At 49.1% G+C, this 22,251-nt stretch overlaps 1 protein-coding gene across 3 annotated transcripts in view; it reads left to right on the top strand.

The window, feature by feature from the left end:
- Positions 1–22,251, top strand: part of CEP135 (centrosomal protein 135) — a 196,679-nt gene that overhangs the window by 111,684 nt on the left and 62,744 nt on the right. For all 3 annotated transcript variants that reach the window (XM_075347063.1, XM_075347062.1, XM_075347061.1), the window contains 4 exons: positions 5,024–5,185; positions 15,557–15,634; positions 16,640–16,791; positions 19,428–19,543. In XM_075347063.1, the coding sequence (XP_075203178.1) occupies positions 5,024–5,185; positions 15,557–15,634; positions 16,640–16,791; positions 19,428–19,543 (508 nt within the window). The remainder of the gene's footprint in view (positions 1–5,023; positions 5,186–15,556; positions 15,635–16,639; positions 16,792–19,427; positions 19,544–22,251) is intronic.

A 22,251-nucleotide genomic window follows, 5' to 3' on the forward strand; every position in this document is an offset into this window, starting at 1 on the left:
GTCCTTTGCTAGGTCCATATCCCAGTCATTTGCTGAGTCCATGGGACTTTTGTCCAGGACTTTGATGAATATGCATCAGCCCCCCTCACAGGGTGCCTCTAATACTCTTGACAGAGGAATCCTATCCTCTGACCTCCGTCCATCAGAGCTCACGGAGGATTCATCATCTGATCCCAGACCCCGTCCTTCTAAGAGAAGGCGCAGGGTTTCCTCCCCCTCCCCATCCCACGGCTCTGTCTCAAGAGCTGACTCTCAAGATGAGGAGGATGCCCTCACTGGGGACTCGGAGGCTATGTATCCCATCGATTTCTCTGAGGGTGACTCAGATCTTAGTGATTTGATTGCTTCTATTAATTCTGTGCTGGATCTCAATCCGCCAGTGTCAGAGGAGCAACTCTCTTTGGCAGAAAAACATCAGTTTACCTCGCCTAAGAGAGTGAAAAGTGTGTTCTTTAACCACTCCAGTTTTCAGACCGCTGTGACCAACCCAGGGCCTGCCCTGACAAACGCTTTCCAAAGCGTGGTTCTGATGACCGGTTTCCATTTCCACCTGAGGTGGTCAAGGAGTGGTCTCACTCCCCAAAGGTAGACCCTCCGGTGTCTAGGCTATCAGCCCGGACCGTTGTGTCGGTGGCTGACGGCACCTCACTTAAGGATTCCACTGACCGTCAGATTGACCTTCTGGCCAAATCTGTGTATGAAGCTGCGGGGGCCGCGTTTTCCCCGTCTTTTGCAGCAGTGTGGGCTCTCAAAGCCATCTCTGCTTCTCTAGAGGAGATGCATTCCCTCACCAAGGAATCTATGCCTGAGATGGTTACCTTAACTGCTCAGGCTTCAGCCTTTTCATCTTATGCCATGTCTGCCATGCTAGAGGCTGCTCACCGCACTGCGGTGGCTTCAGCTAATTCTCTTGTTATCCGCAGGATTTTGTGGCTTCGAGAGTGGAAGGCAGATGCTTCTTCCAAGAAGTTTCTTGCTGGGCTCCCTTTTGCTGGTTCACGGCTGTTTGGTGAACAGCTGGATGAAATCATTAAAGAAGCTACTGGCGGGAAGAGTACTTCCATGCCACAAACCAAGACCAGGAAACCCGCCCAGGGTAGGAATCAATCGAGGTTTCGTTCCTTTCGTTCCTCCAACTGGTCATCCTCTAAGCCTTCCGCCTCGTCCGCTAACTCAGCCAAGGATCAGAAATCCAACTGGCGCCCAAAAGCGCGTCCGCAGAAGACCGCAGGAGGTTCTGCCACTAAGGCAGCTTCCTCATGACTCTCGGCCCGCTCCAGCCACGTCCTTAGTCGGTGGCAGGCTCTCCCACTTTGGCGACGCTTGGTTAAAGCAAGTCTCCGATCAGTGGGTGAGAGACATCATATCTCACGGCTACAGGATAGAATTCTCTTCCAGCCCTTCAAACAGATTTTTTCTCTCAACTCCCCCCTGCTCCAAGGCCGCCGCCTTCTCGCAGGCCGTGGCGTCCTTGCAGGCAAACGGAGTGATTGTCCCAGTTCCCGCTCAGGAACGGTTCAGAGGTTTTTACTCAAATCTCTTCCTAGTTCCAAAAAAGGACGGTACCTTTCGGCCCATCCTGGATCTCAAGCATCTCAACAAGCATGTCCGGGTGCGGCATTTTCGCATGGAGTCTCTGCGATCAGTCATTGCCTCTATGACCCAAGGGGAGTTCCTGGCGTCCATCGACATCAGAGATGCCTATCTACATGTGCCAATCGCAGTGTCACATCAGCGTTGGTTACGTTTTGCGATAGGAGAGGATCATTTCCAATTCGTGGCTCTCCCCTTCGGGTTATCCACGGCCCCTCGGGTATTCACCAAGGTCCTGGCGGCAGTGATTGCGGTCCTGCACCTCCAGGGGTTAGCAGTGCTTCCTTATCTGGACGACCTTCTGGTCAAGGGTACATCCAGCGCAGACTGTCAGCGGAGTGTTTCGCTCACTCTCGCCACCCTAGCCCAATTCGGGTGGATTGTCAATCTTCCCAAATCCAGTCTGACTCCGACCCAGAGTCTCACGTACCTAGGGATGCAGTTCGAGACTTTGCCGGCATTTGTGAAGTTGCCCTTAATCAAACAGCAGTCTCTCCGGCTAGCGGTGCGCTCTCTCCTGAGGCCCCGCCGTTATTCCCTCAGGCGCCTGATGCAGGTGCTGGGTCAAATGTTGGCCTCCATGGAGGCGGTTCCCTTTGCCCAGTTCCATCTGCGTCCTCTGCAGCTGGACATTCTCCGCTGTTGGGACAAGCGGCCTTCCTCCTTACAGAGGTTAGTGGCTCTGTCACCACGGATCAGGAGCTCTCTTCAGTGGTGGCTTCGACCCCTCTCCCTGTCCCAAGGGCGCTCCTTCCTGACTCCGTCCTGGGTGATTCTCACTACGGATGCCAGCCTTTCCGGCTGGGGAGCGGTACATCTCCACCACAGAGCATAGGGCACTTGGACTCCGTCCGAGTCAGCCCTTTTCAATCAATGTGCTGGAAACCAGAGCTGTGCTTCTAGCTCTCCTAGCCTTTCACCACCTGTTGGCGGGCAGGCACATTCGAGTCCAGTCAGACAACGCGACATCGGTTGCCTACATCAATCACCAAGGCGGGACACGCAGCCGCCTGGCAATGTTGGAGGTCCAACGCATTCTTCAATGGGCAGAGGACTCCAAGTCCACCATATCTGCAGTCCACATCCCTGGCGTAGAAAACTGGGAGGCAGATTATCTCAGCCGTCAATCCGTGGACTGTGGCGAGTGGTCCCTGCACCCGGCAGTGTTTCAGTCAAACTGCCGCAAGTGGGGCACTCCGGACGTGGACCTAATGGCATCCCGTCACAACAACAAGGTTCCGGTTTACGTGGCTCGCTCCCACGATCCTCAGGCCTTCGCCGCGGACGCTCTGGTTCAAGACTGGTCCCAGTTTCGTCTGTCCTACGTGTTTCCCCCTCTAGCTCTCTTGCCCTGAGTCCTGCGCAAGATCAGAATGGAGGGCCGTCGAGTCATCCTCATTGCACCGGACTGGCCCAGGCAAGCTTGGTATCCGGACCTGCTCCAACTGTCCGTGGAGATGCTGTGGCATCTTCCGGACCGTCCAGACCTGCTCTCGCAAGGTCCGTTTTTCCGCCCGAATTCTGCGGCACTCAAATTGACGGCGTGGCTCTTGAGTCCTGGATTTTGACGGCTTCTGGTATTCCTCCTGAAGTCATCTCCACTATGACTCGGGCCCGTAAGTCTTCCTCCGTCAAGATCTATCACCGGACTTGGAAAATTTTCCTGTCCTGGTGTCGCTCTTCCGGCCATTCTCCTTGGCCATTCTCGTTGCCGACCCTTCTGTCTTTTTTACAGTCCGGTCTGCAGCTAGGACTGTCCCTCAACTCTCTCAAGGGACAAGTCTCAGCTCTATCAGTGCTGTTCCAGCGGCGTCTCGCCCAGCTGGCTCAGGTCCGCACCTTCATGCAAGGTGCGTCTCACATCATTCCGCCTTATCGGCGGCCCTTGGATCCCTGGGACCTTAACTTGGTCCTCACGGTATTGCAGAAACCCCCTTTCGAGCCCCTTAGGGAGGTTTCTTTCTATCGTCTTTCTCAAAAGGTGGCCTTTCTAGTTGCCATAACTTCTCTCAGGAGAGTCTCTGATTTTGCTGCGCTCTCCTCGGAGTCACCTTTTTTGGTTTTTCACCAAGACAAGGTAGTTCTCCGTCCGACCCCGGACTTTCTTCCTAAGGTGGTCTCTCCCTTCCACCTTAACCAGGATATTTCCTTGCCTTCCTTCTGTCCGGCCCCTGTTCATCGCTTTGAGAAAGCGCTGCATACTCTAGATCTGGTGCGTGCTCTCCGGATTTATGTGTCTCGCACCGCTGCGCTTAGGCGGTGCACCTCTCTTTTTGTGCTAACCACAGGGCGGCGCAAGGGTCTCTCTGCTTCTAAGCCGACCTTGGCCCGTTGGATTAGATCGACCATTTCGGACGCCTACCAGAGTACTCAGGTGCCTCCCCCGCCGGGGATCAAAGCACACTCGACCAGAGCTGTCGGTGCCTCTTGGGCTTTTAGGCACCAGGCTACAGCTCAACAAGTCTGTCAGGCTGCCACTTGGACTAGCCTGCATACCTTTTCGAAGCACTACCAAGTGCATGCTCATGTTTCGGCAGATGCGAGCTTGGGCAGACGCATCCTTCAGGCGGCTGTCGCCCACTTGTGAAGTTAGGCTCCGCCTACTTCTTAGTGTTTCTGTTTATTCCCACCCAGGGACAGCTTTGGAACGTCCCATGGTATGGGTCTCCCAAAGGAACGATAAAGAAAAAGAGAATTTTGTTACTTACCGTAAATTCTTTTTCTTATAGTTCCGTATTGGGAGACCCAGCTCCCTCCCTGTTGCCTGTTGGCAATTTTCTTGTTCCATGTGTTATCACCGGCTGTTGTCGTGGACAGAGTCTCCGGTTGTTCCGGTTCTTACTCGGTTCTACTTGTGGGTGGCTATTCTCCTTCAGCTTTTGCACTAAACTGGCTAGGACTGGCTACCAGGGGGTGTATAAGCTCAGAGGGAGGAGCTACACTTTTAAGTGTAGTACTTTGTGTGTCCTCCGGAGGCAGAAGCTAAACACCATGGTATGGGTCTCCCAATATGGAACTATAAGAAAAAGAATTTACGGTAAGTAACAAAATTCTCTTTTTTCTAAACGAGACTATTTATTTTAATTTTTACGTTTTCAACAAGGACCAAAAAAAATAGTTGAATTTAATTCCATGTTCCAGTAGTGAAATACGTTGTCTAATAAAAAATACAAATAATTCTGACAAGCCGGCAGGTTGGATGGTGGGGTTTTGATAGACCCCCCCCCCCACTGATCACTTTCTGAAATAAAGTGGTGGGAATGGTCTTAAGAGCACTATGCTGCTTTGGCAGCGATTTTTAATTTTTTTTGATCCCCAGAGATAGTTGTTTTTTTTGTTTTTTTTTAATGTTTAGTCATAAGTTTTAAATGCTTAATCATGTGGCTAATATTTAATTATTTTGCATAAAGTATGAAATGTCCATTTTCAGACCCAGAATGAGCTGACATTGGCTAAACGAGACTTGTCTCCTCTCCGTGCAAGCGTCTCTTCAGTCAGTGAATTGCGCCATCTAGAGGAGGAACGAGATCTAGTCCAGTCAGACGTGAGAAGACTCCAGGATGAGAATGAGGGCCTCAGAGACAAGATAAAGGTCCACATATTTTCCTTATATGTTGTTACAAAATACCCCCTATGTAATACCTTGCTGATGATCACTATAGGCAGGGACAATTTAAATGCCAATTCATGAGAACGTGGCCGCCTTCTGCTTCATCACACAAGCTCTGTAGTTGGCTGGGCTGTTACATACGTTTCCATGTATGAGGCTCCGAGCCAGAGGTGTTACTTTTAATTTTAAACTAATTTTGCAATTTGCCACTACAATAAAGTTAGGGGTTTGTGGTTTTTTTTTTTTTTGTTTGTACTAATGTGATAACTTTTTCTTTTTCTCTCTTTTTCTCTCTTCCTTTCTCTCTTTTTCTCTTTTCCTTTCTCTTTTTCTCTTTCTCTTTCTCTCTCTTTCTCTTTCTCTCTCTTTCTCTCTCTCTCTTTCTCTCTCTCTCTCTCTTTCTCTTTCTTTCTATTTCTCTTTCTTTCTCTTTCTTTCTCTCTTTCTTTCTCTTTCTTTCTCTTTCTTTCTCTTTCTTTCTCTTTCTTTCTTTCTTCGGCGCTCCATTGGGAGACCCAGACGATTGGTGTATAGCACTGCCTCCGGAGGCCACACAAAGCATTACACTAAAAAGTGTAAGGCCCCTCCCCTTCTGGCTATACACCCCCAGTGGGATCACTGGCTCACCAGTTTTCTGCTTTGTGCGAAGGAGGTCAGACATCCACGCATAGCTCCACTGTTTAGTCAGCAGTAGCTGCTGACTCTATCGGATGGAAGAAAAGAGGGCCCATATAGGGCCCCCAGCATGCTCCCTTCTCACCCCACTTGCGGTTTGTAAGGTTGAGGTACCCATTGCGGGTACGGAGGCTGGAGCCCACATGCTGCTTTCCTTCCCCATCCCCCTGAGGGGCTCTGTGGAAGTGGGATCTTACCGGCCCCCAAACCCTGAGGCCGAGCTCCATCCACAGACCCAGAGACCCTGCTGGAGGAGCTGAGTACAGTCAGGGACAAGGCCCTGCAACGTTCAGGTACTCTGTGTCCCCGCACAGACAGGCCACGCACACTCCAGGCTTGCTGGGTGTGCTAGTGCGCCGGGGGCACTAGCGCTGCGCGCTCGGGTTAGAGTCACTGCAGCTTAGCTGAGTGATTTTATGTCTTGGGAACTACCGCGCCGGCCGCTCCGGGAGCGGCGGCGCCGCTGGGACTTGTAGTGCGCCGGGGACTCGCGCTGCCCGCGCTTTTACGGCGGCAGCGCTCATAAATCTAGTCCCCGGCTTTTGCGGCCTAGCTCTGCTTCGTTCCCGCCCCCACCCTGTCAATCAGGGAAAGAGAGAGACGCTGTTCTATAGCCAGCGCCGAGGGCTGGAGTCTTATTTACATACTCCAGCCCTCTCACTGGGCACAGTGGGGACGCAAGTTTCCCGCTCTTGGTCTCAACACGCCCAGGGCCCGCCCCTCTCCACAGGACGCCGGCAGCCATTCCTGCATGCAGTCTGGCTGGAGAACGGACACAGGCTCTGGGGGACTCAGACAAGGGACTCTGGCGACCACACACCCGCGTTTATGCGGGCGGTAAGCTGCACATAAGTGCTGGCCCCACTAGTGCCACAGTGTTATTTGGTGCATTTTTTCCCTGTACCATATATATTTATATTGCACTGTACAGTCGCTTCTTGGCTGAGGAGACAACAACATGTCATCCGCAAAACGCAAGGGTGCCAAGGCACAGGCGGTATGCACTGCTTGTGCCGCATGTGGGGCTAATCTACCGGCAGGTTCCAATGACCCCCATTGTGTGCAATGTTCAATCCCTGTGCCACTTCGGCAGCCAGAGTCTATGGTAGTAGTGGCCCAGGCAGAGACGCCTGTGAACCCTGCCCCGGTGACGGGGACAGAATTTGCAGTTTTTGCTGATAAGATGTCTGTGACTATGACAAAAATCCTGGAAACCTTGCAGTCCAGGCCAGCTTCTCAGACCATGGACACTGCTGTGTCTATGCTCCCCCGTCCCCCTCAGTTGGAACTAATCCGTACTTCAAGGGGGTCCCAGGCATCACAGGCTGAAGACTCTGACTCGGATGACAGTCCCAGGCAGCCTAAGCGGGCTCGGTGGGAAAGACCCTCGCCGTCATCACACTGGTCAGGGTCTCAGCGAGACGAGGCTCTGTATGAGGAGACAGAGGTGGGTGATCAGGAATCTAATCCTGACACCGCTCTCAATCTAGATACCCCTGATGGTGACGCTATGGTAAATGACCTTATAGCGGCCATCAATAGACTGTTGGATATTTCTCCCCCAGCCCTTTCAGCAGAGGAGGCAGCTGCACAGCAGGAGAAGTTCCATTTCCGGTATCCTAAGCGTAAATTGAGTACTTTTCTGGACCACTCTGACTTCAGAGAATCAGTCCAGAAACATCATGCTTATCCAGATAAGCGTTTCTCCAAACGTCTTAAGGATACACGTTATCCCTTCCCCCCTGACGTGGTCAAACGCTGGACCCAGTGTCCAAAGGTGGACCCCCCAATCTCCAGGCTTGCGGCTAGATCCATAGTTGCAGTGGAAGATGGGGCTTCACTTAAAGATGCCAATGACAGACAGATGGACCTTTGGTTAAAGTCTGTCTATGAAGCTATCGGCGCGTCGTTTGCTCCAGCATTCGCGGCCGTGTGGGCACTCCAAGCTATTTCAGCTGGCCTGGCACAGGTGGACTCTATCATACGTCCAGCAGTGCCGCGAGTAGCGTCCCTAACCTCGCAAATGTCTGCGTTTGCGACTTACGCTATCAACGCTGTCCTGGACTCTACGAGCCGTACCTCAATGGCGTCTGCCAACTCTGTGGTTTTGCGCAGAGCCTTGTGGTTAAAGGAATGGAAAGCAGATTCTGCTTCCAAGAAATGTTTAACCAGCTTGCCACTATCTGGAGACAGACTGTTTGGTGAGCAATTGGCTGAGATCATTAAACAGTCCAAGGGTAAGGACTCCTCCTTACCCCAGCCCAGATCGAGCAAACCTCAACAGAGGAAGTGGCAGTCGAGGTTTCGGTCCTTTCGAGGCTCCAGCAAGACCCAATTCTCCTCGTCCAAAGGGACTCAGAAGGAGCAAAGGAGCTCAGATTCCTGGCGGGCTCATTCACGCCCCAAGAAAGCAACCGGAGGAACCGCTTCCAAGGCGGCTGCCTCATGACTTTCGGCCTCATCCCTCCGCATCCTCGGTCGGTGGCAGGCTCTCCCGCTTTTGCGACATTTGGCTGCCACAGGTCAAAGACCGGTGGGTAGCAGACATTTTGTCTCACGGGTACAGGATAGAATTCAGTTCTCATCCTCCGCCTCGGTTCTTCAGAACCTCCCCACATCCCGACCGAGCAAATGCCCTTCTGCAGGCGGTGTGCTCACTAAGAGCAGAAGGAGTGGTGATCCCTGTTCCTCTGCAGGAACAAGGACAAGGTTTTTACTCCAATCTCTTCGTGGTTCCACAAAAGGACGGCTCGTTCCGTCCTGTTCTGGACCTAAAGCTGCTCAACAAGCATGTGAACGCCAGGCGGTTCCGGATGGAATCCCTCCGCTCCGTCATTGCCTCAATGTCTCAAGGAGATTTCCTTGCATCAATAGACATCAAAGATGCTTATCTCCACGTGCCGATTGCTACAGAGCACCAACGTTTTTTACGTTTCGTGATAGGAGACGACCATCTCCAGTTCGTAGCTCTGCCATTTGGTCTGGCGACAGCCCCACGGGTTTTCACCAAGGTCATGGCGGCAGTGGTAGCAGTCTTGCATTCTCAGGGACATTCGGTGATTCCTTACTTAGACGATCTACTTGTCAAAGCACCCTCTCAAGAGGCATGCCAACACAGCCTGAATGTTGCGCTGGAGACTCTCCAGACTTTCGGGTGGATCATCAACTTTTCAAAGTCAAACCTGGCACCGACTCAATCACTAACGTATCTTCGCATGGAGTTTCATACTCTCTCAGCGATAGTGAAGCTTCCGCTGGACAAGCAGCGGTCACTACAGACAGGGGTGCAGTCTCTCCTTCAGGGTCAGTCGCACCCCTTAAGGCGCCTCATGCACTTCCTAGGGAATATGGTGGCAGCAATGGAGGCAGTCCCGTTCGCGCAGTTTCATCTGCGCCCACTTCAATGGGACATTCTCCGCCAATGGGACGGGAAGACAACTTCCCTAGACAGGACAGTCTCCCTTTCTCAGATGACCAAGGACTCTCTGCAATGGTGGCTTCTTCCCACCTCATTATCACAGGGAAGATCATTCCTGCCCCCATCCTGGGCAGTGGTCACGACAGACGCGAGTCTGTCAGGGTGGGGAGCAGTTTTTCTCCACCACAGGGCTCAAGGGACGTGGACTCAGCAGGAGTCCACCCTTCAGATCAATGTTCTGGAAATCAGGGCAGTGTATCTTGCCCTATTAGCCTTCCAGCAGTGGCTGGAAGGAAAGCAGATCCGAATTCAGTCGGACAACTCCACAGCGGTGGCATACATCAACCACCAAGGAGGGACACGCAGTCGGCAAGCCTTCCAGGAAGTCAGGCGGATTCTGATGTGGGTGGAGGAAAGGGCATCCACCATATCCGCAGTTCACATCCCGGGCGTAGAAAACTGGGAAGCAGACTTCCTCAGTCGCCAGGGCATGGACGCAGGGGAATGGTCCCTTCACCCGGACGTGTTTCAGGAAATCTGCCGCCGCTGGGGGGTGCCGGACGTCGACCTAATGGCGTCTCGGCACAACAACAAGGTCCCGACCTTCATAGCGCGGTCTCGCGATCAAAGAGCTCTAGCGGCAGACGCCTTAGTGCAAGATTGGTCGCAGTTCCGGCTCCCTTATGTGTTTCCACCTCTGGCACTCTTGCCCAGAGTGTTACGCAAGATCAGATCCGATTGCGGCCGCGTCATACTCGTCGCCCCAGACTGGCCGAGGAGGTCGTGGTACCCGGATCTGTGGCATCTCACGGTCGGCCAACCGTGGGCACTACCAGACCGACCAGACTTACTGTCCCAAGGGCCGTTTTTCCATCGGAATTCTGCGGCCCTGAACCTGACTGTGTGGCCATTGAGTCCTGGATCCTAGCATCTTCAGGATTATCCCAAGGGGTCGTTGCCACCATGAGACAGGCTAGGAAGCCCACGTCTGCTAAGATCTACCACAGAACGTGGAAGATATTCTTATCCTGGTGCTCTGCACAAGGAGTATCCCCCTGGCCATTCGCGTTACCTGTCTTTCTTTCCTTCCTGCAATCTGGGTTGGAAAAGGGCTTGTCGCTCGGCTCCCTTAAAGGGCAAGTCTCGGCACTGTCCGTGTTTTTTCAGAAGCGTCTAGCGCGACTTTCTAAGGTGCGCACGTTCCTGCAGGGGGTGTGTCATATCGTACCTCCGTACAGGAGGCCGTTAGATCCGTGGGATCTAAACAAGGTCCTTGTTGCTCTCCAGAAGCCGCCTTTCGAGCCCCTGAGGGATGTGTCACTTTCTCGACTCTCACAGAAAGTGGCATTTCTGGTAGCGGTCACGTCTCTTCGGAGAGTGTCTGAACTAGCAGCGCTGTCATCCAAAGCTCCTTTCCTGGTGTTCCACCAGGACAAGGTAGTGCTGCGCCCCATTCAGGAGTTTCTCCCTAAGGTGGTATCCTCTTTTCACCTTAATCAGGATATCTCCTTGCCTTCCTTTTATCCGCATGCAGTTCATCGGTATGAAAAGGATCTACATTTGTTGGATCTGGTGAGAGCACTCAGAATCTACATTTCCCGCACGGCGCCCCTGCGCCGCTCGGATGCACTCTTTGTCCTTGTCGCTGGTAAGCGCAAAGGGTCGCAGGCTTCAAAAGCCACCCTGGCTCGATGGATCAAAGAACCAATTCTTGAAGCCTACCGTTCTGCTGGGCTTCCGGTTCCATCAGGGCTGAAGGCCCATTCTGCCAGAGCCGTGGGTGCGTCCTGGGCATTAAGACACCAGGCTACGGCTCAACAGGTGTGCCAGGCAGCTACCTGGTCGAGTCTGCACACTTTCACCAAACATTATCAGGTGCATACCTATGCTTCGGCGGACGCCAGCCTAGGTAGAAGAGTCCTGCAGGCGGCAGTTGCCTCCCCGTAGGGGAGGGCTGTCTTTGCAGCTCTAACATGAGGTATTTCTTTACCCACCCAGGGACAGCTTTTGGACGTCCCAATCGTCTGGGTCTCCCAATGGAGCGCCGAAGAAGAAGGGAATTTTGTTACTTACCGTAAATTCCTTTTCTTCTAGCTCCTATTGGGAGACCCAGCACCCGCCCTGTTGTCCTTCGGGATTTTTGGTTGTTTTTCGGGTACACATGTTGTTCAGGTTGAACGGTTTTCAGTTCTCCGACGTTACTTCGGAGTGAATTTGTTTAAACCAGTTATTGCTTTCCTCCTTCTTGCTTTTGCACTAAAACTGGTGAGCCAGTGATCCCACTGGGGGTGTATAGCCAGAAGGGGAGGGGCCTTACACTTTTTAGTGTAATGCTTTGTGTGGCCTCCGGAGGCAGTGCTATACACCAATCGTCTGGGTCTCCCAATAGGAGCTAGAAGAAAAGGAATTTACGGTAAGTAACAAAATTCCCTTCTTTTCTTTCTCTTTCTTTCTCTCTTTCTTTCTTTCTTTCTCTTTCTTTCTCTTCTTTCTTTCTTTCTTTCTTTCTTTCTCTTTCTTTCTCTCTTTTCTTTCTTTCTTTCTCTCTTTCTTTCTCTCTTTCTCTCTTTCTTTCTCTCTTTCTCTCTTTCTTTCTCTCTTTCTTTCTCCTCTTTCTTTCTCTCTTTCTTTCTCTTTCTTTCTTTCTTTCTCTCTCTTTCTTTCTCTTTCTTTCTCTTTCTTTCTCTTTCTTTCTCTTTCTTTCTCTCTTTCTTTCTCTTTCTTTCTTTCTTTCTTTCTTTCTCTCTTTCTTTCTCTTTCTTTCTCTTTCTTTCTCTTTCTTTCTTTCTTTCTCTTTCTTTCTCTTTCTTTCTCTTTCTTTCTCTTTCTTTCTCTTTCTTTCTTTCTTTCTCTCTTTCTTTCTCTTTCTTTCTCTTTCTTTCTTTCTTTCTTTCTTTCTCTTTCTTTCTCTTTCTTTCTCTCTCTTTCTCTCTCTTTCTCTCTCTTTCTTTCTCTTTCTTTCTCTCTTTCTCTCTTTCTTTCTCTCTCTTTCTTTCTTTCTCTCTTTCTCTCTTTCTTTCTTTCTTTCTTTCTTTCTTTCTTTCTTTCTCTCTTTCTTTCTTTCTTTCTCTTTCTTTCTTTCTTTCTCTCTTTCTTTCTCTTTCTTTCTCTTTCTTTCTCTCTTTCTTCTCTTTCTTTCTTTCTCTTTCTTTCTCTTTCTTTCTTTCTCTTTCTTTCTCTTTCTTTCTCTTTCTTTCTCTTTCTTTCTCTTTCTTTCTCTTTCTTTCTTTCTTTCTTTCTCTTTCTTTCTCTTTCTTTCTCTTTCTTTCTTTCTTTCTTTCTCTTTCTTTCTTTCTTTCTTTCTCTTTCTTTCTCTTTCTTTCTTTCTCTTTCTTTCTTTCTCTTTCTCTTTCTTTCTCTTTCTTTCTCTTTCTTTCTCTTTCTTTCTTTCTTTCTCTCTCTTTCTTTCTCTCTTTCTTTCTCTTTCTTTCTCTCTTTCTTTCTCTCTTTCTTTCTCTTTCTTTCTTTCTCTTTCTTTCTCTTTCTTTCTCTTTCTTTCTTTCTCTTTCTTTCTCTTTCTTTCTTTCTCTTTCTTTCTCTTTCTCTCTTTTTTTCTCTCTTTCTTTCTCTCTTTCTTTCTCTCTTTTTCTCTTTCTCTCTCTCATTTTCCTGACACTTAGTTGCATTTTGAAGCAAAAGTCATTGTTATAACACAAAGGGATCTCATTGCTGAAAGTGATCATTTGGAGCAATAAACAAATCACCAAGGCATACCATGGAAAATTAATGAAAAGACTAGCAGAAAATTGGTGTGGGATACTGACAAGAGGCCTACACCTATATTTAAGCACAAATCAATTGTTTTTGGTTTTGTTTTGGGTTTTTTTCTCCACTGGAGTGCAACTTTTAATCTAAGGTCCCTGCCCCTACTCTTATTCTCACCCTCCGGTGTTTTCACTTTTTGTCGGCACTGTTTGGATCCCACGGCGCTCTCTTCTGAATGTAATTTTTGACCTGAAATCAGAAGTTGCGTCATAGGCGCTCAATCTAACTTGAGAGCCAGAACGAGGCTCTCATAGCCTTGCATTGAGTTGTGACCTGGAGCTGCTGGCATGTCACAAACTGCGGTGAAGAAAAAACAAAACAAAACGGTGGGGTGGTGCTTGAAAGGAGCTGCAGGAATTTCTGGCAAGTACTAGTCGTATACTCCATGTGACAACAATCTCTATGTTCTTTATATGTCTGGCCTGTGAGGTTTTTCAGCACCTACAATTGGGGCTTTAGTTAGGGGGAGGGAATTATGAACTGTTCAAAATATCAGCCAATTTTGCAACAAAGCCTTCAGTCTTCTGCTAAAAAGCTGAAGTTTAATCTCACGTTTCAGCATGACAACGAGTCTAAGAATTCCTCTAAATTGACAAAAGAATGCCTTTGCCGGAAGATCAGAGTTTTGGAATGGCTTAGACCCTGAATTCAATTAAAAAAAAATCTGTGTGTGGCCTGAAGAGGGCACTGTACACAGGAGATGCCCTCACAATTTGATATATTTGTAGCACGACTGGAAGGAAGAATGAGCAAAAATTGCCCATTGTCGATGTGCTATGCTTATAACTACTGCCCAAATACACTGAATGCTGTCATAAATTCAAAGGGTACTTCAACAAGTTTTTAGTTTGAAGTACCACTCCAGCGGTTCTTTGTTTTGCTTTGGGTTTTTTCCATCACTGGAGTGCTGCTTTTATTCTAAGGTCCCTGCCCCTAGTCTTATATTTGCCCTCTGGCGTTTTCACCTTTTTTCAACACCATCTTCAACTTCTAAAGGGGGCTTTACCCGCTGCGACATCGCTAACGATATATCGTCAGGGTCACGTCGTTAGTGACGCACATCCGGCAACGTTGGCGACATCGCAGCGTGTGACACCAAGGAGCGACGATTAACGAGCGCAAAAGCGTGAAAAATCGTTGCTCGTTGACACGTCGCTCCTTTTCATAATATCGTTGCTGCTGCAGGTACGATATTGTTCCTCGTTCCTGCGGCAGCACACATCGCTATGTGTGACACCGCAAGAACAACGAGCATCTCCTTACCTGCGTCCACCGGCAATGAGGAAGGAAGGAGGTGGGCGGGATGTTACGGCCGCTCATCTCCGCCCCTCCTCTGCTATTGGACGGCTGCCGTGTGATGTCGCTGTGATGCTGCACGAACCGTCCCCTTAGAAAGGAGGCGGATCGCCGGCAACAGAGACGTCGCAGGGAAGGTAAGTCCGTGTGATGGGTGTAAGCAATGTTGTGCGCCACGGGCAGCTATTTGCCCGTGACGCACAACCGACGGGGGCAGGTATGCTCACTAGCGATATCGGTACCGATATCGCAGCGTGTAAAGTACCCTTAAGTCAAAACTTGCATCACAAGCTCTCAATGCAAGTCTATGAGACCCAGAATGAGGCTCTCATAGATTTGTATTGAAGATTGACCTTCGTCGTACTGCAAGAAACACTGGAGCTGCCAGCATTTCACACAGTCCCCGAGACCAATAGGAGCGGCACCGCTAACAGATGAAAGATGCCAGAGGTTGAGTATATCAGATTGGATGCAGGGGACTTAGTTGAAGTTCCAGTCCAGCAGTAAAATAAAAAAAATGCTAGTGATGGTTGTGAACATTTTATGCCACCACATTTAGTGTTTTGGGTTTTTTTTACCCAAAATAATTGTAATTACTTTCTCAATGGATTGTCACAGATTATGGGTGACATTAGAGGTGGAAAAAGTTCTGAGCTGCACCTTCTTGGTAATATATAAATTATGGTAAAAATGTCAATTCAATAATTTTGCTAACCACTAGATATGGTTTGTTATGCAGCTTTAAATGAGCTTGGGCATTAAACTTAGTCATCTGTGTGTATGGGCGGCTTCCAATTCTTTCCAATGGCAAATATCATGGAAGATAAAGACCAAGCTGTTGGACTTTTATTTCTTGGCGCAGACCAGGGGTCTGGAGAGATAGCTGTGCCCTAATGAGGGTCCGCCTGAGAGATATCTAATGGACTGTGTTCAATGTAATGCACTATATAAGTTGAATGACCCTGAGCTGTACTTATAGGCACAGTGGCTACCAAATCTATCAAGCTGTGTCTAGTGAAGCATAAAGGAGTGGCACTTGCTGAAGAGCCCCAATGCGTTGCTCAACTCATGGGCGGAGGTTCTCGCTCGCCCCTCCATGTGGTCTAACATTAAGGAACGACCATCGGTTTTAAATTCCTAAAATAACACTTTTAATTTGGGTTTAGTTGTATTTCTGACGTCATCATTTTTGTTTTCAGGTTCAGCAGGAAGTTTACGCCTCAGAAAGGTTTAAGCTTGCCCAAAAGATTGCAGGCTTAGAAAGTACAACTCAAATAGTAAGTCAATTTTTACTTTAAAATGAGTAGTCCCTAGTAATGAGCGAGTCCTACCATGCTCGGCACTCGTAATGAGTGCTGTATGTACGTTAGTATAAATGGACCCAAGTACAAGCCGAGGCACCTAATTTTATCACAAAAAACTGGGGAAAATTATTGACTTGCGTATAAGCATAAGGTGGGAAATGCAGCAGCTACTGGTAAATTTTAAAAATACATACTAATAAAATGTAATGTGCCCCATCCTTGTGCAGCGTGGTAATGTGCCCATCCTTGTGCCCTGTAGTAATGTCCATCTTTGTGTAATGTCCTCCTACTGGTCCCCATATTATGCCGTTGTTCACACACAATAGTCTTCTCACCTGTCATCCGTTCCCACGGTGTCCTCTTACCTGCTTCTTGCAGACCACAGGCACATAGACACTTCGATGAACGCAGCTGATACATTGGGCCGCCGCCGCTGTTGTAGTCAGCGCTTTACTTCAGTTGAATGCTTTGCGGCGCTGCAAAGCATTTAACTGAAGTAAAGTGCTGACTACAACAGCGGCAGCCCCATGTATCGTCCGCGATCATCAAGGGGTCTATGTGCCTGTGGTCTGCAAAAAACAGGTAAGAGGACACCGCGGGAACAGAGCACAGGTGAGAAGAATTTTTTGTGGGATCTTCACTCGAGTATAAGCCGATAGGGGGGTGTATTTTCAGCATAAAAAAAGTGCTGAAAAACATGGCTCATACTTGAGTATATACGGTAGTTGGGCGCTCGGACAGGCTCGACCCGAATACCTGAGCATAATGGAAGCCAATGGGGATCTCAAGCATGTTTCCAGAAGATCTTCAATGACAAGCCGTACCTGGGTTACATCAGTTTCGTGAAATCGGAGAACACCTTTACTAAATCTACTCTTTTAGGTGGAATAAAATCTGTGGTGTGTGAGGAAATAAATCTGTTGATACATTATTATGCCTTTTTCGTCGGTGTTTAATCGTCTGTTTTAATTTCTGTAGCTGGAAACTGAACGGTTTGAATTAAAATCCACGATATCTGAACTGAAGGAAAAGATATCATCCTTAGATAACGTAAACCGATCACAATCCATCACATTGGCCCAGACTCAGGATGACTCTTCTCAGTATAAAGCTGAATTAAGTTCCTTAAGGTTAGTCGTCTTGCATTCAATTTTTCAGTTACTTACCGTATTTTTTAGACTATAAGACACACTGGACCATAAGACGCACCCTGGTTTTAGAGGAGGAAAATAGGAAAATAAAATTTGAAGCAAAAAATGTGGTCATGACACACTGTTATGGGGCGAGGATCTGCTGTTGACACTGTTATGGGGGTAATGTCCCCAAATTCTCTACTAAGGTACCCCATCCTTGTAATTATCCTCCTGCCTTGTGTATATATATGTCCATCATCCTGGTAGATATGTCCCTCATCCTGGTATTGCACCCATCCTGCTATATATCCCATCCTGCTATATATCCCATCCTGGCATATGGCCGCATCCTACTATATACCCCCATCCTGGTGTATGGCCACATCCTGCTATATACCCCCATCCTGGTGTATGGCCACATCCTGCTATGTACCCCCATCCTGGTGTATGGCCACATCCTGCTATATACCCCCATCCTGGTGTATGTCCGCATCCTGCTATATACCACATCCTGCTCATATACCCCCATCCTGCTATATTCCTCATCCTGCTCATATACCCCCATCCTGCTATATACCCCATCCTGGCATATGGCCGCATCTTGCTATATACCCCATCCTGCTATGTACTCCCATCCTGGTGTATGGCCACATCCTGCTATATACCCCCATCCTGGTGTATGTCCGCATCCTGCTATATACCACATCCTGCTCATATACCCCCATCCTGCTATATTCCTCATCCTGCTCATATACCCCCATCCTGCTATATACAGAATCCTGGCATATGGCCGCATCCTGCTATATACCCCATCCTGGTGTATGTCCGCATCCTGTGGCACATAAAAAAATAAACGTTTATATGCACCTTTCCTCCCTTCACGCAGCATCGCTCCTCCTCCCGTCTGTGCCAGCAGCAGCGCCGCTGAGCCGGCCACAATCCCTGCACCATCGCTCGTCCTCATGTCTGTTCCGGCCGCGGCTGTGTCTGGACATGTGAGCTCAGCGATGACGTCATCACTGTGCGCACCGCTAGTCTCCACACACAGCTGCTGCCAGCAGACAGGAGGACATCGCGATGCTGCAGGGATCGTGGCCGGTGAGTATACTGATTCACTGCCTCCCGCGCTGATAATGATGCGCGGGGAGCAGTGAATATAGCCGCACATGATCACTCAAGGCTGTAGTTGCCAGGGGTGATCACGGCCGGCTATTAATTATGCGCGCATCCCTCGCCCATCATCCTGCCCATCATCCCGCCCACCTGTCAGCGCCGGCTTCAGCGCTGAGTGATGATGGGCGGGAGGATGCATGCATATGAAATGAGCGGGCCCACGTGGTCACAGCAGGTGCTGCTGCAGCCTGCTCATGCCCCTGATGACCCTCATTCCCCACAGCCCTACATTCAGACTATAAGATGCACCCCCCACTTTCCCCCAATATTTGGGGGGAAAACAGTACATCTTATAGTCCGAAAAATACGGTAATTTCTCATGTAAATGGTTGGTAAGCACAATAGGCATAAAGTACAGGTGGCTTACTGATCGTTTCCTTTACAATCTTCCCCAATCGCACACTATCACAATTTGACATTCTCCATCACATTGAATAATTGCACTTTTTTCTTTTCTGTCATGAAACCTTTGTGTAGTCGGCACCGGTGCAGAGCTATAGCCCCCTGTTTACATTTTTTTTGCCAGTCCCCTGTATTAGTTGTCTGATGGTGGAGAGCGATGGGTCTTACATGGGCAGATTTTCTGTCTTAAACTGATCAATGATCTAGTTGTCAATCAGTGCCTATTTAGATGGAGCAATCCCTGTGTGCGAGCCAGTGATTACGGTAGTACCAACCATTGTATATTTGCATACATTTCATTATTGTCTGCCCACATCTTTGCTTGGGGCCTACTTACCTGGGCCGGTGTTTGGGGAATGGATGTTAAGAGCATGCCGGCAAACACCTGACAAACAAGCGAAACATCGAGTGTGATGAATTGTAAGCCGGCTTGAAAAAAATAATAGTTCTCGGCAGCACATCGTCCTGTGTACATAGACTTCACCAATGTTCTGTGTATGTAGATTTGTGGTCAGCCCATGTACACCAGCCAGTAATTGACCGCTGGCAGTGTAAACTCCAGGCCAGGGCCGTATGGCGACATGTCGCACGATAGCAGATCTCTGACAAAACCATCTGTGCAGCGTGTCTGCGACTTGCTGTCTTGAGTTGCAGACAAGTCGCATGTTGTGTACATTGAAGTCTGTGACGTGTTTCACGTGCAATGACCGAAAATCCAACACATTAGGAAACATATGTGACTCTGTCTCCAGTCGCCGCGCCAGTCCTTAGGCATTCATTGGCTCCAATGTTACAGTATGTCGCTCAGAACACATGAATGCACAAATAAAACAAGTGTGAGTGTACGGGAAGTCAGGAGATGTCGCTGTTGTCTGTACATGCATCACATCCACCGTCATCTGGAGGAGGCGCTAGATCCTGCAACTCTTCTACGTGACACCATTATTCTACAGAACACCGCGCAGAGGAGAAAAATGGTTTAAACTGTTGCAAAAATGATTCTGCATTTATTTGTGGATATTTTAACTACTCTTCACAAAATGTTATTTGTGATACAGGTTACTGAATGAGCAAATACAGAAGTCTATGGAAGACCTCCAGCATCGCCTGGCCGTAAAGTCTAATGAGCTGCAGTTATCACAGGAAGAGATAGCCACTTTAGAAGAAAGAATAGGTGTGTTGTATTGAGTATATTTCACATATTTTAATGCTTTCTTTTGACTTTTAAAGGGAATCTGTCACCAGGATTTTGTTACCCCAGCTGAGAGCAACAAAATGTCACACAACAGCAGATTTTTGACAAAAACGTCTGTGCGTAATTAGAGATAAGGATCTTGATTCCAGCGATGTGTCACTTAAGGTCCAGTCACACTAAGCAACTTACCAGCGATCCCAACAACGATGGGGATCGCTGGTAAGTTGCTAGGAGGTTGCTGGTGAGATGTCACACTGCGACGCTCCAGCGATCCCACCAGCAACCTGACCTGGCAGGGATCGCTGGAGCGTCGCTACACGAGTTGCTGGTGAGCTCACCAGCAACCAGTGACAAGCCCCCAGCGCCGCGTGGAAGATGCTGCGCTTGGTAACTAAGGTAAATATCGGGTAACCAACCCGATATTTACCTTGGTTACCAGCGCACGCAGCTTCACGAGCAGGGAGCAGCGCACACTGAGCGCTGGCTCCCTGCTCTCCTAGTTACAGCACACATCGGGTTAATTAACCGATGTGTGCTGCAGCTAAATGTGCACAGAGCAGGGAGCAGCGCACACCGCTTAGCGCTGGCTCCCTGCTCTCCTAGCTACAGCACACATCGGGTTAATTACCCGATGTGTGCTGCAGCTAAATGTGCACAGAGCAGGAGCAGCGCACACCGCTTAGCGCTGGCTCCCTGCTCTCCTAGCTACAGCACACATCGGGTTAATTACCCGATGTGTCCTGCAGCTACATGTGCACAGAGCAGGAGCCGGCACTGACAGTGAGAGCGGCGGAGGCTGGTAACGAAGGTAAATATCGGGTAACCAAGGACAGGGCTTCTTGGTTACCCGATGTTTACATTGGTTACCAGCCTCCGCAGAAGCCGGCTCCTGCTGCCTGCACATTTAGTTGTTGCTGTCTCGCTGTCACACACAGCGATCTGCGCTTCACAGCGGGACAGCAACAACTAAAAAATGGCCCAGGACATTCAGCAACAACCAACGACCTCACAGCAGGGGCCAGGTTGTTGCTGGATGTCACACACAGCAACATCGCTAGCAACGTCGCAAAAGTTGTTCGTTAGCAGCGATGTTGCTAGCGATGTTGCTTAGTGTGACGGGACCTTTACTGAGCTGTTTGCTGTTATTTTGATAAAATCAATGTTTTCTCTGCTTCAGATCTAGTAGGAATACAGAGCTCATGAATATGCTGGACTACCTGCAGCATGCCAAGTAGTCCTCTAATGATAATCTACTGCTAATTAATCAGTGATTTTATCAAAACTACACTAAGCAGCCCAGTAAGTGACACATCACTGGAATTAGGATCTCTGCCCCTATGTTATGCTGGTCTCAGGTTAGGTGGCAAAAACCTGTTGAGAGATTCCCTTTAAATAAAATATAACGTTTTACAAAAGGAAGCAAAGTCTCTGCTTACTGCATGTATTGGTAGCATTCATATTAATCATTTCTGTGTATATTGCACATAGTGCTGGCAGACATGTTGAGTCTAATCTGCAGGTTTTGGAATCCCTTTTCCTTCCCTTTTTGCTACTTTTTGTCATTCTACCTCCTCTGTATCCTCCAGAGGAGTCAGTTTCCTGTTTCATAGGTTTGTTCCTTTTGAATGTATTCTATCCAAGGTCGATGGCTGATTTTTGTGTTCTCATTGCAAGGTATACGGCAAGTAATTATTATTGATAGTACTCTACATCCCTGCCCCATACAATAATAGAACAATTAGTTAAGTAATGTCATTCATTAGGATGCCGGGTGTCCCTCTGCTAATCATTTGAGACTTTAATAACATTACAACCCATACTGGGATAAGTTTAGACCAGAACAGGCTACAAAACACATCACAATTTGGTTAGTTATTAAATTGTCATTGATGCTTCTATGGCACATCCTCCGTCCATCAGCAATTCTCAAATTAATCTGAAACAGTAACTTGTAAACAGATTTGGTCGGAGTTTCTGTAGCGTGACTGGAGTTGGCCGGAGTATTTCTGGGGTTGGCCGCGGTCCCCGTGGCGTGCCTGGGGTTGGCCGCGGTCCCCGTGGCGTGCCTGGGGTTGGCCGCGGTCCCCGTGGCGTGCCTGGGGTTGGCCGCGGTCCCCGTGGCGTGCCTGGGGTTGGCCGCGGTCCCCGCGGCGTGCCTGGGGTTGGCCGCGGTCCCCGCGGCGTGCCTGGGGTTGGCCGCGGTCCCCGCGGCGTGCCTGGGGTTGGCCGCGGTCCCCGCGGCGTGCCTGGGGTTGGCCGTGGTCCCCGTGGTGGCGTGCCTGGGGTTGGCCGCGGTCCCTGCGGCGTGCCTGGGGTTGGCCGCGGTCCCCGTGGTGGCGTGCCTGGGGTTGACAAGGTTTGGTCTGGGTGCACTATTTATTTCCTAGATAAAGCTGTTCTTTGGGGACCATAGGGTTAGAGTAAATGCTAATGGACATCTTATCTCTGGCTTCTCATTCAGCACGGACACACGTCAGTTATGCCCTGTCTCTCCAGCTCTTTGTGCTGGCCTTAGAGCCCCTCATGGGAATTATTAAAAGTCACAAACAAAGTGATTGTCAGCAAAAAGGGGGACTCTCTCCTCTGCGCTGCCATCAATTTTATTTCTAGCTAAAGCCTCTTCAACCTGTTACACAGCAGTGGAGGTTATTGATAGGCTTGGTCAATAGTTGGAACGAGACATTAAA

The sequence above is a fragment of the Anomaloglossus baeobatrachus genome, chromosome 1 (assembly GCF_048569485.1).
Source record: "Anomaloglossus baeobatrachus isolate aAnoBae1 chromosome 1, aAnoBae1.hap1, whole genome shotgun sequence".
Classification (NCBI taxonomy): domain Eukaryota; kingdom Metazoa; phylum Chordata; class Amphibia; order Anura; family Aromobatidae; genus Anomaloglossus; species Anomaloglossus baeobatrachus.